The following is a 16362-nucleotide window of genomic DNA, read 5'->3' on the forward strand; positions in this document are numbered from 1 at the left end:
AACTTTTCAATTTACTTTGCCCAGATCCATCAGAGGAATTACTATCTGTAGCACAGCTATAGCTTTAGGACAAGTATTTCTTAAATAGCAAGACTTGAAAGTGGAAATGACCCTTGATCTACGGGCTGCAGAACAGATGCTGTGTTAGCAGGCACGAAATAACATTCATCTCGTTGTACATCTCCATCAGAGCTCTTAAGTCGCCAGGTGCATTGTCAATGAGCAGTCATATTTTGAAAAGAACCTTTTTCTGAGCAGTAGGTCTCAGCAGTGGGCTTAAAATATTCAGTAAACCATGTTGTAAACAGATATGCTGTCATCCAGGCTTTGTTGTTCCATTTATAGAATATAAGCAAACTGGATTTAGTAATTCTTAAGGGCCCTAGGATTTTGAGAAGTGTAGGGGCGGCTGCCTGGTTCCATCAGAAGAGCATGCGACTATTGATCTTGGGGTCAGGAGTTTGAGCCCCATGTTGTGTGTAGAGATTACTTAAAACAAATAAATACAATTTTAAAAAAAAGAAATGTAAATGAGCACTGGGTTTAACTTCAAGACATCAGTTGCATTAGGCCCTAACAAGAAAGTCAGCGTGTCCTTTGAAGCCTTGAAGACAGGCATTGACTTCTCTCTAGCTATGAAAAGTTCTAGATGGCATCTTCTTCCAATACAAGGCTGTTTTGTCTATATTGCAAATCTGTTGTTGACTACAGCCACCTTCATTAATGATCTTAGCTAGATCTTCTGGATAATGCACTGCAGCTTCTACATTAGCACCTGCTGCTTTACCTTGCACTTCATATTATCCTTTACAGAACTGAAAAAAGTTAGAGCTTTGCTCTGGATTAGGCTTTGGCTTAAGGGAATGCTGTGGCTGGTTTGATCTTTTATCCAGACTACTCAGATTTTCTCCATATCAGCAATAAGGCTGTTTCACTTTCTGACGGCACCTGGATGGCTCAGTGGGTTAAGTGTCTGACTTCATTCAGCTCAGGTCATGATCTTGAGGTCTGTGAGTTCAAGCCCCGTGCCAAGCTCTGTGCTGACAGCCCAGAGTCTGGAGCCTGTTTCAGATTCTGTGTCTCTGTGTCTCTCTCCCCTACTCCCCACCCCCCCACACTCTCTGCTCACCCTGTCTCTCTCAAAAATAAATAAACATTTTAAAAAAAAGAAACTCTTCATTTGCATTCATACCTTAGCAAACTAGTACACTTAACAAACTGGCTTTTAGCCCAACTCAGCTTTGAACATACCTTCCCCACCAAGCTTAATCATTTCTAGCTTTTGATTTAATATGATTTAATGTGTGATTCTTCCTTTCACTTGAACACTTAGAGGACATTGCAGAGTTATTAACTGGCATAATTTCAATACATTTGAATCTTAGGGAATAGGTAGGCCTGAGTGGAGTGGGAGAGACTGAGGAATGGCCAGTGAGTGACACAGTCAAAACACACACACCCTTATCAATTAAGTTTGCCATTTTAACAAAGGTGCAGTTCGTGACAGCCCCAAACAACTACAACAACAAAGATCACTGACTACCATAACAAATATAGTAATAGTGGAAAAGTCTGACACACTGCAAGAATTACCAAAATGTGACAGAGACAAGGAGCAAGCAAACGCTGCTGGAAAAAATTGTACCAATAGACTTGACTCGGTTGCCACAAAGCTTCAATTGTAAAAAACACAGTATCTGCAAAACATAATTAAGTAAAATGTGACAAAATGAGGTATGCCTCTATATGGTTTTTTTGTAACTCATTTTCCTCATTTTATATAAAAGAAACATTTATCTATGTTGAAAATAATCTTTAGAGGATCCTGGGTGGCTCGTTGGTTGAGCATCTAACTCTTGATTTCTGCTCAGGTCATATCATGGTTTGTGAGACTAAGCTTCATGTTAGGCTCTGTGCTGACAACACCCAGCCTGTTTCGAATTCTCTCTGCCCCTCCCCCCTCTCAAAATACATAAATAAATATGAAAAAAAGCTTAGATAATCTTTAACAGTGGGTGTTTTATTATTTTGAGGAGAAAATGCATAAGTTAGCTTTTAGGTTATTTTAAAAACCAGTACTGCAGTATGTTTTTTTTTCATACCTACTTTGTGTGTACACAAACATTTAAACACTATTCTTTTACCAAATTTCAACTACAAAATATGGTGTTATCAATTCTAGTCACCATGTTATATATTACATCCTAAGATCTTATTTACTTATTGTAGGTTTTCTTAAGGACTAAACTATAGAGAACCTAGAGATCATGAAGGGTCATATTATACAGCGCACAACAAACAGCTCAAATTTCAACTTTGTTATTTTGTTTTCAAGTTGTTTGGGTCTATTCTACCACTAAAGGTTTTCCTTGGTCCCGTCTTCATAGTGTTCAATCTTCGGTCCATCCCATCATTACTCTTCTTCCTCTTCTCTGAAGCAACACATAGCCCTTCTTATTTCTCCCAATCTTTTTTTTTTAATCGCTTTATTTTCTTTCTTTTATGAAGTGTTTTATTATACAAAAAAAATATATACACAGGGTATAGGTAAGTTACAAAATATAACAATGAAATGAATACACATGAACCTAGCACCCAACCCAAGGAAGTATAAATACTGTTGAAGCTGCCTGTATGATCATCCAGAGTCCCATCCTCTTATCTGCCCTGGAGGTTTCTACTCACCTGAATTATGTTTATTAGTCATTCCTTTGCTTTTATTTAAAAATTTCACCACACATACAGGTAGTCCAAAAAGATTTTATCAACTTATTCTCTCATCAAAAGTGTTCTGTTCTCTTCACATTCACTTTTGATGGGGCATATTCTTTAAAGCTTACAGACATAATCTTTTATTAGTCATAAAATAGCCCATCCTCCTGATGACTCAAAGATTTATAAGAAAGCCACGTAAGCACCTTCTGTAGTAAGAGTTCTGAAAGTCCTCAAGACGGTAAACCTAAGTATGCTCTATAAAAGAGTGCTTTGCAGTAGCAATATAAACTGGTAAGCTTTAAAAAACTTGAAGTAGCTTAGTGAAAGGTCCCCAAAATTTAACAAACAAGTTTTTACCAGTCCACAGAAAAACAAGTACAGGAAAAACTGTAGTGAACTCTTTCACAGACTTATATGTACACAGTTTTTTGTTTTTGTTTTTTTAATTAAAAAAATTTTTTAAGTTTATTTTTTTAATTTACATCCAAGTTAGTTAGCTTATAGTGCCACAATGATTTCAGGAGTAGATTCCTTAATGCCCTTTACCCATTTAGCCCAGCCCCCCTCCCACAACCCTTCCAGTAACCCTGTTTGTTCTCCATATTTAAGAGTCTCTTATGTTTTATCCCCCTCCATGTTTTTATATTATTTTTGCTTCCCTGCCCTTACGTTCATCTGTTTTTTATCTAAAGGTCCTCATGTGAGTGAAGTTATATGATATTTGTCTTTCTCTAACTGACTAATTTCACTTAGCATAATACCCTCTAGTTTCACCCACATAATTGAAAATGGTAAGATTTCATTCTTTTTGATTGCCAAGTGATACTCCATTGTATATATAAACCACATCTTCTTTATCCATTCATCTGTTGATTGAGCATGAAATGATGCTCAATGTCACTCATCATCAGGGAAATACAAATACAAATCTGGATGTCCATCTGGATGTCTTCTTTGGAGAAGTGTCTGTTCATGTGTTTAGCCCATTTCTTCATTGGATTATCTGTTCTTTGAGTGTTGAGTTGGATAAGTTCTTTATAGATTTTGGATACTAACCCTTTATCTGAGGTCGTTTGCAAATATCTTCTCCCATTCCATCAGTTGCCTTTTAGTTTTGCTGTTTCCTTTGCCATGCAGAAGCTTTTTATTTTTATGAGGTCCCAATACTTCATGTTTTGCTTTTGTTTCCCTTGCCTCTGGAGATGTGTGAGTAAGAAGTTGCTGTGGCCAAGGTCAAAGAGGTTCTTGCCTGCTTTCTCCTGGAGGATTTTGATGGCTTCCTGTCTTACATTCAGGTCTTTAATACATTTTGAGTTTATTTTTGTGTACGGTGTAAGAAAGTGGTCCAGGTTCATTTTTCTGCATGTCGCTGTCCAGTTTTTCCAGCAACACTTGCTGAAGAGACTCTCTTTATTCCATTGAATATTCTTTCCTGCTTTGTCAGAAATTAGTTGGCCATACATTTGTGGGTCCATTTCTGGGTTCTCTATTCTGTTCCATTGATCTGAGTGTCTGTTCTTGTGCCAGTATCATACTGTCTTGATGATTACAGTTTAGTAATACAGCTTGAAGTCCGTGGTTTTTTAATTTTTATTTGGAGAGAAAGAGAGAGAGAGAGAGAGAGCGAGGAGTACAAGTTGGGGAGAAGGTCAGAGGGGGAGAGAGAGAATCCCAAGCAGTATCAATGCAGTTAGCACAGACAGAGCCCGACATGGGCCCCAATCCCATGACCCCATGGGATCAAGACTCAAGCCAAAATCAAGAGTAGGACCCTCAGCCAACTGAGCCACCCAGGTATTCCTACATGCATGAGTTTAAAGAACTGATCTTTATACTGGGATTATCCTACTTTCTTAGAATTAAAATGTCTTTTCCTTCATAAAATGATAGGAAATGACAGGTATATTTGGTTGCTGTTCAAGTGTCTTTTTTAAAATTAAAATGGAACTTACTTGGCCAAAGAAAAATTTGAAAACCCTATGTCTTACCCGATGTTTTTGGAAATTGTACTGACCCACAAAATCCCAAAGCTTGGAAAGCATAGGCTTAGAAATCTTTACATCTGAGGAACTGGAAAACTTTGGTCTTGAGCCTTTAGCATCTCTCCCCATTGGTTTCCCAGAATAAAGATGAGAAGAAATTATTGCTCTACTACTGACCTTCTTTCTTTGGTTCTCCAACATAAGAAATACTATAATTAATGGAGTTGACTAGAAAATACAGAATATAACCAATGCTTAACTTTAAAAATATCATCAGAGATTACTTTTCCAATCTTGGGAAAATATTTTAACCATACTATATCATAGGTTCCTCAATCCGTTTTCTCTTGTGCACAATAATACCTATAACCTATGACTATGGCCCATCACTTCCTGAAACAGAAGTAATAATGTTGAGGCCAGTCCAATAACTTGAACAGCACTGTGAATTCTATGGAGGACAGAGACATAATTTTGAGATGTTATATATACTTACACAAGACTTTAGGCATGTTTAACAGAATGTTAAGGAGAAACATCAATAACATCAACACCTGTTTAAGCCCAGTGTATACAACCAATACAATTATTTGAGAAATACATTTCAGTTCAGAATAACAAAGTTGTCTAATAATGTAAGAGGAAAGGAAAAAGTCCCCAACCTCATCAGAAATTATAAAAATTAAGACCACTATTTGATACTATTATATACCCACCAGATTGGCTAAAATTAAAATGAGTGACAATACCAAACCTTCCAAGTATGTACAGCAATGGGAACTCTCACATACTGCTGGAGAGCCCATAAATTGGTATAACCATTTTGGATAACAATGTGACATTTAATATGATCAAGGAAGATTCACATACCCTAGAACTCAGCATTCTATTCCAGATATATACTTCAGACAAACTACTATACATGTGTACAAAATACACAAATAGTAATGTTCACAACAGAATTGCTCATAATAGCCCCAAACTGGAAACAATCTACACATCTATATGAAGTTCAATGAATAAGGACAACATGGATTACTAATGCCATAAGGTCAGTGGACAAACCACAACTATATACATAATACTGGGTGAAAGAAGCTACTAAACAAGAGAAAGACACGGTATGACTCCACCTGTATGAAGTTTAAAAACAAAACTATTCAATGTGATTTGGTGATAAACTAAAAGAGAAATCAAGGAAAGATTATCACACAACACAGGGAAAGGTTATCACAAGAGGAGAGAGAAGGGACAAATGGGAGGTCTTTGAGAGCTGCCAATGCCTTATTCTTGACCTAAGCAGTGGTTACACAGGTGTTTGCTTCACAGTTCTTTTCTAAGGTGTTCATATGCTTTATACCATCATTTGTATAAAAATGACATATCTCACAAAAAGTTATAAAGGGCTGCACCTTGAGGTAGTAGAGTCCTATCAAGTGATATTTAACCAAAGCTAAAGGTTCACTTATCAGAACTATTATAGCAGGAATTCAAGTACTGGTTAGGAATGTGGACCAGATGGCCACCAGGTTCCCGCTAATCTAGAGATTTTATGGATCTATTTTCATACCTTGTAACGATGATTTTTATGAACACTATTCTGGAAGCAGTCCATACAGAGTACACACGTTGGGTCAATTGCACAGTCCCTGAAAAAGATTGAAAATTAGATTCCAAAAGTCAGAAGATGCCAATGATGCATAATATATGTATAATATAATGTGAATGAGTTTCCTCTGTGGTACAAAAACTGAATATAAAAATGCCTTAAAAACTGAATTTCAAATAACTTGAGCCATATTTGAATATGTAAGTTTGGATATTTGGGTTTTGCTTCTTAAATCAACCTCATTATTTTGAGCTTTTATCTGGTTTCAGACTGTTAAACTGCAAATCAAAATTAGTTTTGTGAAAAATGATTAGCTTTTTTTTTGTCCATTATCTGTCATCTTCTTACCCTATTGCATTTAAAAACATATTTTTATAAACACTGATTGTTCACAGGTAAATGAGGCTTGGATAAAGACAAAATTCATTAGAATGCAAGCAGTTTGGGACACCTTAGTGGCTCAGATGGTTAAGCATCTGACTTCGGCTCAATCATGATCTTGGGATCTGGGAGTTCGAACCCCGTGTCGAGGTCTGTGCTGACAGCTCGGAGCCTGGAGCCTGCTTCAGATTCTGTGTCTCCCTCTCTCTCTGACCCTCCCCTGTTTGCATTCTGTCTCTCTTGCTCTCAAAAATAAACATTAAAAAAATAACTTGAAAAAAAAAGAATACAAGCAGCTTAAGGGCAGAAATGTTTATGATTGTGTTTGTGAATGATATGTCCTTACACCCAGAATAGCGCCAGGCACATGGTAGGTATTCAATTAATATTTACTGAATGAATGGAAAGAAAATTCAATCTCTCTTAATCTCTTCCCTAACAATAACTCTTAAAAAACACTATATCTTATTTAACATTTTGCAGGGAAACATTAGGAGCAACATAAATTGGTGAAAAGTGCAAAAGTAATTTTTAAAATACTGATTTAGAAGAGATCAAGAGATGGAATTGGAAAGTTTTAAAAATGATATGTATATATATTTTTTAATGTTTACATTTGAGAGAGTGTATTTGGAAATACACTTGGCCCCCAAGGTTCCAGATAAGAGTATGTTAACTACATTAGAAACAAGGCAAAAATCTATTACTTATATACTTTTAGAGAACAGGAAAGTGAGACAACTGTTTAAGTCATATATTAAAAAACAACCTGTACAAGCAAAAACAGACTTTTAAGTGCATAATAAAAGGAAGTTAACTAACAAAAAAATACATCATAAAATAAGTACAAAATACCAAGACTGCAATTAACTAATCCTATAAATTTCTAATTCTTACCTACAAGAGTACGTTGTCTCTCCACTTTTGAAAACCTTCCCACAGAGTTGAAATGCTCCACTGTGCTTCAATTTCTCTAAGCAAATATCTGGATCTTCTCCAAATAAGTACCATTCCAGTGGAGTAAATATGGATATTTGTATATTCTCCTCCTGCTTTTCCAAGTCTGGGTCCATTTCAGCAGAATAAATTTCTGGCACGAACCGTGCCAAATGGTGCAAGAAAGCAGTATAAAAATCAACTTGCTGATCCCACCACTGGAAGAAAACAAAAATTACACTTGGTTACAAGTTTCTTCTTAAAGATGTAGGGATACAAATAATAGCACAATTCTATAATATCAGAGACACTGATTTATAATATACTCTTATTTTATTCCTCACAAATACAAAAGGTAAGGGGATTAAAAAAATAGCCTTGGAAATTAAGTAGCTGCTCACTTACCACATATATCTGGGGAGAAAAAAAGGAGCTGTAATGGATGAGAAATACCCTTCCCTTCTGGACTGGGCAACTCTAGATCCCTGAAGATAATTCTATTACTAGTCAGGGGCTATAGAGACAAAGCATTCTCCACATTCTTAGTTTAACTGTTGGAAGGAATTGTAACATTTTCTGGGAAATCAAAATGAATGAGTGCAAAAGAGTTTTTAGAACACCAAAAGCATTAAACATAAAAGAACACGGATTAATTAGACTCATCAAAAGTAAACTTAAACCCTTCTCTTCCAAAGAAACTATTACAGATGGCTTATTCATCATGTTCATTTGTACGTGAAAACACGTTCAACAACTTTAGGGAAGTGCAAATTAAAATGACAATGAGAAACCCCTACACAACTTATTTGGGCTTAGATAAAAGATAATATAAAAAACTGACAATACCAGGGATAAACAAGGATGCAGAAAACTGGAAAAGGAAAATGCTGGTAGGAACTGAAATTGGTATAACCACTTTACAAGAGTTTGGCAGTTTCTTTATAGTTAAACATGCACTTACTTACCTTATGACATAGCTATCTAGCTAAGAATTGCAAACTTATGTTCACACAAAAACTTATACATGAATGTTACAGGGGTTTTAAATTGCCAAAACCCAGAAATAACCCAAATATCCTTCAACTGGTGAATTATAAACAAACTGTGGTGCAGCCAAACCATGGAATGATCCTTCTCAGGAATAAAGGAGTAAGTTATCAATACAAGCAACATCAAAATGTATTACTGTAAAAGCAGTAAAGCTCAAAAGCTTTACCAGTTAGGGCTGTGTTCATAGAGCATCTATGTGAACTGAGCAGAGCTCATCTCTGTGCTACATTCCTGATTCCCATAGTAAGTGGGTTTCACAGAAACTATATGCAGGTTTCAATAAGACCATCATTCCACTCTTATCTTCAATCAAACAAGATAGCTTTCTAAGTACCAAGAAATTCCCTGTTAAAAAAGACATTCAGGGACTACTCACTGGCAATTTGGGCTTAAATATGAGGTATGATTACCCTAAACCATCCAACCAACCCAGCCTGAACAGTTTTCAATGCCACTCAGTAACAGCAAGGTTAAATGAACAGAAGCAAGGGAAACAAAAAGTTGAGTGCATAGCTCTCTACTATTCACCCAATATTGACAATTTAGTTGCAGTTAACATCCTTCCAGTTAGATTAATATTGTTTATTTGAAATGGGCTGGCTTTCTGGCTTTATTAGTACTTCATGTTTGTTTTATTATTATGTAAAAACTGGCATTTATACATATTTTGTATTTGTACACACTTAAGCTATATTCCAAAGAGTAATTTAAAATTTTTTAAAGGCTATGTGCTGTATAATACCATTTATTTATTTATTTGTTTGTTTGTTTATATTTTAGAGAGAGTATGAGCGGGGTACAGGGGTAGAGGGAGAGAAACAGAAAATTTTAAGCCACCTCTATGCTCAATGTGGAGCTGGACATGGGGCTCAATCTCAAAACCCTGGGATGATGACCTGAACCAAAATCAAGAGTTAGATGCTAAACTGACTGAGCCACCCAGGTGCCCTGTATCACTCCATTTACATGACATTCTGGAAAAGGCAAAACTACTATCAAGATGGAGGACAGCACAGTGGTTGACAGGGGTTTACTACAAAGTAGAAAAGATAGAATTTTTGAGTGCAATGGGATTGTTCTATACCTGTGTTATGGTGATAGTTACACAAATGTTGTAAACATCAGAACTCACAGAACTGTACAGTAAAGTTATTTATGTAAAATTTAAAAGTGAATTTTAAAGTACATAGTTTAAAAAATGAAAAGGAAAGCCAGAGACTGTGAAAAAATATCTGCAATAATACACTGAATACTTTCTCCCAAAGATAAAGAACAAGGCAAGGACATTCTCTCCTTTGTTCTCTCCTATTCAATATTGTTCTGAAGGTCTTAGCTAGTACAGTAAGACAAGAAAAAGAAACAAATGGAATGATGATTGAAAGGGAAGAAGTACACTATTTCAGGGTCATGAGTTCAAGACCTGCGTTGGGCTCCACACTGGGAACATAGCCTACTTAACAACAACAACAAAACATCAACTGTACTTCTATATACTACCAACAATTTGAAAATGAAATTTTTAAAAGAAGCATTCATAGTAGTATTAAAAAACTTTAAATATTTATTTGGGCATCAATTTAATAAAAGATGTATAAGACCTCTACACTGGAAACTACAAAGCATTGTTGAGATAAACTTCTAAAGCATCCAAATAAATGAAGACCTGTATTATGTTCAGATTATAAAATTCAATATTAAGATATCTACACTTGGTAAACTGATCTACAGATTCCACACAATCCCAGCAAACTTTTTTGTAGAAACTGACAAGCTGATTCTAAAATAATATAGAAATGCAAAAAACTTAGAAGAGACTTAATGCTACCTGATTTCAGGATTCACATAAAGCTATGCTGAGAGTGTAGCAGTAGCATGAAAAAAGACATATTTATCAATGGAACAGAAGAGAGAGTCCAAAAGTGAATCCACATTTAGTCAATTTTTTCATGAAAAGGAATCAACACAATTCAAAGAAGAAAAGAGTGTCTTTTCAAAAAATCACACAGAGGCAATCAGACATCCTTATTAAAAAGTAAACTTCAATCCATACTCCATGCCATAGACAAAAGTTAATTTGAAATGCATCATACAATTAAATATAAAAGCTAAAACCTGAAAACTTCTTAATGAAAACTCTTGCCATCTTGGAGCAAGTCAAAATCTCTGGAATGGGGCACAAAAAGCATTAAGCATAAAAAACATGGATAAATGGACTTAAAAAAATTAAAGCCTTCTGTTCTTCAAAATGAACATGAATAACTAATATCCAATTCTGCTACTCACTATGCATTTTTCAAATCTTTTGTACAACCAAATAATTAAGATTAATTTTGGAATGGATCTAAGTTAAAATGAACATGCCTCTGCTTTTTTAATCTATTTAGCTACACCTTCTGTGAATTTACACAGAAATAGGAAGTAACGAAGAAGTTTATTTATCACCCACTATCCAATGTGCCAGGAGGGCTCAGCACATCCACCCATAAGCTATCTATGTAGCTAAGGTCCGGCCCTCTTGGCACAGGAACACCCTTGTCCCAAGCTGTGAGACTGACTGTTCAGTCCACTAGCAAAGGTAATCTAGGCAAAAAATTATCAAGAGAATAAAGGAACCCTAGAAAAAGTAAAAGGTGTGGAAAATTACAACTCTTCAGCCTGTAAGAACAAAGGCTAGATAATGTTTATAAAATCATGAAGAGTTTTGACAAGGTGAACATATAATTGTTCACTATAGCTTATATTAGTAGGTGCCCCCTTAAAAGTGTTAAAAACAATTTTCAGGGCAACATACAGAAATTAGGATTTTATTTAGCTAAGATAAGCTCATAAAACTTGTCCAAGTTGTTTTATAAAGCTGAGACATACTTAGAATTAATAATTTACATAGAGTTCCGTAACAGGTAACAAAGAAAAAAGTTATATTTGATTATATATAAGGCTTTCTGAGTCTGCTGTCTTGAAGCTCAACATGCCATCCATAAGTAAATTCAACTCGTTAACACTTTATGTAATTTGGATTATTGGTGTTGTTTTATAAGTTCTTTATATATTTTGGATACTAACCATTTATTAGATATATCATTTGCAAATACCTTCTCCAATTCTGTGGATTGCCTTTTAGTCTTGTTGACTGTTTCCTTCCCTGTGTGGAAGCTTCTTATTTTGGTGTTGTCCCAATAATTTCTTTTTGTTTTTGTGTCCCTTGCCTTAGAAGATCTATCTGGAAAGCAGGTGCTACGGCCGATGTCAAAGAAGTTGCCATCTGTGCTCTCTTCTAGGATTTATATGGTTTCAGGTCTCAAATTTAGGTCTTCAATCCATTTCAAATTGATTTTTGTGTATGGTTTCATTCTTTTGCATGTTGCTGTCCATGCAAAACTGGCTTTTTTCCATTGAATATTCTTCCCTGCTCTGTCAAAGATTAGTTGGCCATATAATCAAAGGCTTATTTCTGGGTTTTCTATTCTGCCCCACTGATACATGTGCCTATTTGTGGGCCAGTACCATACTGTTTTGATTACTACAGCTTTGTAATATAACTTGAAGTTTGGAATTGAAATACCTCCAGCTTTTTCTTTTTCAAGCTTACTTTGGCTATTCAGGATTTTTTGTGGCTCCATACAAATTTACAACTGTTAGCTCTAGCTCTGTGAAAAATGCTGTTGGTATTTTGAGAGGGACTGCATTAAATGTGTAGATTGATTTTGGCAGTATAGACATTTTAGCAATATTTGTTCTTCCAATCCATGACTTTGGAATGTCTTTCCATTTCCTTGTGTCATCTTCAATTTCTTTCATCAATGTTTTATAGTTTTCAGAGTACAGGTCTTCCACTTCTTTGGTTAGGTTTATTCCTACATATCATATTATTTTTGGTACAGTTTTAAGTGGCACTGTTTTCTTAATTTCTCTTTCTGCTGCTTCATTACTGGTGTATAGTAATTTCAGATTTCTGTACATTGATCTTGTATCCTGCGACTTTACTGAATTTGCTTATCAGTTATAGCACTTTGTTGGTGGAGTTTTTCAGGTTTTCTGTATAGTATATCATGTCATCTGCAAACAGTGAAAATTTTACCTCTTCCTTACCAGTTTGGATACCTTTTATTTCTTTTTGTTGTCTGGTATGGCTAGCACTTCCGGTACTATACTGAATAAAAGTGGTGAGAGTGGACATCCTTGTCTTGTTCCCGAACTTAGGGGAAAAGCTCTCAGTTTTTCCCCATTAAAGATAATGTTAACTGAGGGCTCTTCCTTATATGGCCTTTATTACATTGAGGTATGTTCCCTCTAAACCTACCTTTGTTGAGGGTTTTTAGGAATGTATATTGTACGTTGTCAAATGGCTTTTTCTGTGCCTACTGAAATGATTGTATAGTTCTTATTCTTTCTCTTATTGATGTGCTGTACCACATTGATAGATCTGTGAATACCAGACCACTCTTGCAAACCAGGAATAAATCCCACTTACTTGTGGTGAACGATTTTTTTTTAATGTAACAAATATTTCTCCAAAGAACACATACAGATGTCCATCAGAAATATCAAAAGATGCTCAACACCAGGGTGCCTGGGTGGCTCAGTCAGTTGAGCATCTAACTTTGGCTCAGGTCATGATCTCACGGTTGGTGGGTTTGAGCCCTGTATTGGGCTCTGTGCTAACGGATCAGAGTCTGGAGCCTGCTTTGGATTCTGTGTCTCCCTCTCTCTCTGTTCCTCCCCCACTCAGGTTCTGTCTCTCTGTTTCTCAAAAATAAATAACATTAAAAAGAAGATGCTCAACACTGCTCATCATCAGGGAAATGCAAATCAAAACCATAGTAAGTTATCATCTCACACCCATCAGAATGGCTAAAATCAACAACATAGAAACAACAGGTGTTGGCAAAGATGTAGAGAAAAAGGAACCCTCTTGCACTGTTGGTAGGAATGCAAATGGTGCAGCCACTATGGAAAACAGTATGGAGGTTCTTCAAAAAGCTAAAAATAGATCAACCTTATGATCCAGCAATCATACTACTGGATATTTATCCAAAGAACACAAGAACATGAATTTGAGGGGATATATACACCCCTAAGTTTATGGGAGCATTATTTACAATAGCCAAGATATGGAAGCAGTCCACATGCTCATCAATTGATGAATGGGTAAAGAAAATGTGGTATATTTATACATACACACACACACACACACACACACACACACACACACACACACACACTAGAGTATTATTCAGCCATAAAAAAGAATGAAATCTTGCCATTTGCAATGACATGAATGCAGCTAGACAGTATAATGCTAAGCAAAATTAGTCAAAGACAAATACTATATAATTTCACTGATATGTGGTATTTAAGAAACAAACAAGCAAAGGGAAAAAGATAAGAGAGAGAAAGAAAAAGACAAACCAAGAAACAGACTCTTAACTATAAAGAACAAACTGATGGTTACCAGAGGGGAGAGGAGTGAGAGGATGGGTGAAATAGGTGATGAGGATTAAGGAGTGCACTTGAGGTGCCTGGGTGGCTTAGTCAGTTAAGTGGCCAACTTCAGCTCACATCATGATCTCATGATTCGTGAATTCAAGCCCCACATAGGGCTGTGTGCAGACAACTCAGAGCCTGGAGCTTACTTCAGATTATGTGTCTCCCTCTTTCTCTGCCCCCTCCTACACTCACACTCTTTCTCTGTCCCTCTTCCCTCTCTCAAAAATAAATAAAGATTTAAAAAAAAAAAAAAGGAGTGCACTTGTCACGATGAGCACAAGTTGATGTATGGAAGTGCTGAATCACTATATACACCTGAAACTAACATAACTGTATGTTAACTAACTATAATTAAAATAAAAACTTAAAAAATTTTTATGGAAAATACATTATGTTAAAATTAGGTATTATCATAGGAATTGAAGTAGCCCATCCTCTCTGAAAGGAAATTTTGAGATAATTATTAAATTTTATTTTTTTAAAAAACTTTTTAATGTTTTTATTTATTTATTTAGAGAAAGAGAGAAGGTGAGAGCACATAAGCAGGGGAGGGGCAGAGAGAGAGAGGGAGAGAGAGAATCTCAAGCAGGGTCCACATATTAGCACAGAGCCTGACATGGGGCTCAAACTCACAAACCATGAGATCATGACCTGAGCCGAAATCAAGAGTCGAACGCTTAACCAAATAAGCCACCCAGGTACCCCTAAAATTTTAAATTTAAATATTCTTTGCCCAGAATTCCCACTTTTAGTAATTTATTCCTTGGTTAAACTCAAATGTGCAATAAGAGCAGAAATACAAGAAATAAAAGTATTTTATTTGCAGCATTATTTATAATAGTAAAAGACTAGAAACAACCTAAATGTCTCTCAATAAGAGTTGAATAAATCATGATACGTAAATTCAAAGTAGCCAGTATAAAAAGCAGAGGCCACAGATCTGTATTTCCTGATACAGAAAATTCTTCAAGTTAAACTGTTAAATAAACAACAAAAGATACATAACAGTGAGTATATGCTACCACTTATAAAGGGAAATGAGAAAAAAACAAAAAGAAGGAGACATAGTTATATATGCTTACATTTACATAGAAAATCTCTGAAAGGATTCAAAATAAATTATAGTAGGAAGAGCTCTGAAAACGATTTATTTTTCCTTATATAGCCTGTTTTACTATTTTATTTTTTACTATATATAAGACTAAAAAATCATTTTAAAGCTTTTTCAATCTACACTTTACATGTAGAAAGTTATTCATAACAACAGTAAACTAAAATCTTGAATGTCCATCAATAGGGAAATAGCTTAAGAAATTGTGCAATCTATCATGTAGACATTCTTGCCCCACTGTGCAAAGATATATATATCATGGTATTCCTATAATGTCACTTGTACCTGAAAAAATGAGGTCCACCTAAATGTCTATCAATAAAGAAAGGTAAATCCATACCATTCTATGCAGTCAGAATGTCATAAAATACTGTAGAATGAAGAAAGCAAGTTTGAAATAACATTAACTTCATTTTTAAAAAGAACTAAATCATATAGACTTGAAAAAATTCTACACATCTAGGTTTTCTAATTCAACATATACTCATGTACATCTATACATATACTTTCCTAAACACAGACAAAGGTCAGGAAGAAAAAACACCAAACTTTTAACAGTGGTTACATGGAGAGAAGGAACTGGGGAGACAATCCAGGGATTTTCACATTTTACTTGAAACAATGTTATACTGTTCGACTTTTTTTACACAAGTGTCAATACTTTAGCAATTAAGAAAAAAACTAAAAAATCTGTAAGATATTTTATATCCATTTAAGGTGATGTCAAACAGTTTCAAAATATCTTCCTGAAGACACTTAATAACTACAAAGAAAAAAGATAACAACTTTAGAGAAACTCTGCAGATACCAGTTTAACCAAGTGATTAAGATAAATATCACCAGTAATAAGAATACTGATACCAAGAATCCCTTAATGTGATACACTGATAAGGTTATGGTACTGTTATTTTGCCAAAAATGCATAGATTCATTCTAATCATGAGAAAACATCAAATCCAAATTGAGGAACATTCTACAAAATAACTGTTCAATATTCTTTAAAAAATGTCAAGGTTGTCAGGAAAAACAAGGCAAGATGGGGTGCCTGGGTGGCTGTTGGTTAAGTGGCTGACTCTTGATCAGGCTCAGCA

The 16362-nt window shown here is 35.3% G+C and overlaps 1 protein-coding gene across 1 annotated transcript in view; it reads right to left on the bottom strand.

Annotated features, from left to right (window-relative positions):
• The window catches only part of UBR1 (ubiquitin protein ligase E3 component n-recognin 1), a 137534-nt gene that overhangs the window by 109539 nt on the left and 11633 nt on the right, over positions 1 to 16362 (bottom strand). Inside the window, exons 2-3 of the mRNA XM_039232795.1 lie at positions 7585 to 7841; positions 6268 to 6346 (exon numbers count right to left, since the gene is read on the bottom strand). Coding sequence (XP_039088726.1) covers positions 6268 to 6346; positions 7585 to 7841 — 336 coding nt within the window. The remainder of the gene's footprint in view (positions 1 to 6267; positions 6347 to 7584; positions 7842 to 16362) is intronic.

Source organism: Hyaena hyaena, unplaced genomic scaffold (genome assembly GCF_003009895.1).
Source record: "Hyaena hyaena isolate Hyena2069 unplaced genomic scaffold, ASM300989v1 scaffold_70, whole genome shotgun sequence".
NCBI lineage: Eukaryota > Metazoa > Chordata > Mammalia > Carnivora > Hyaenidae > Hyaena > Hyaena hyaena.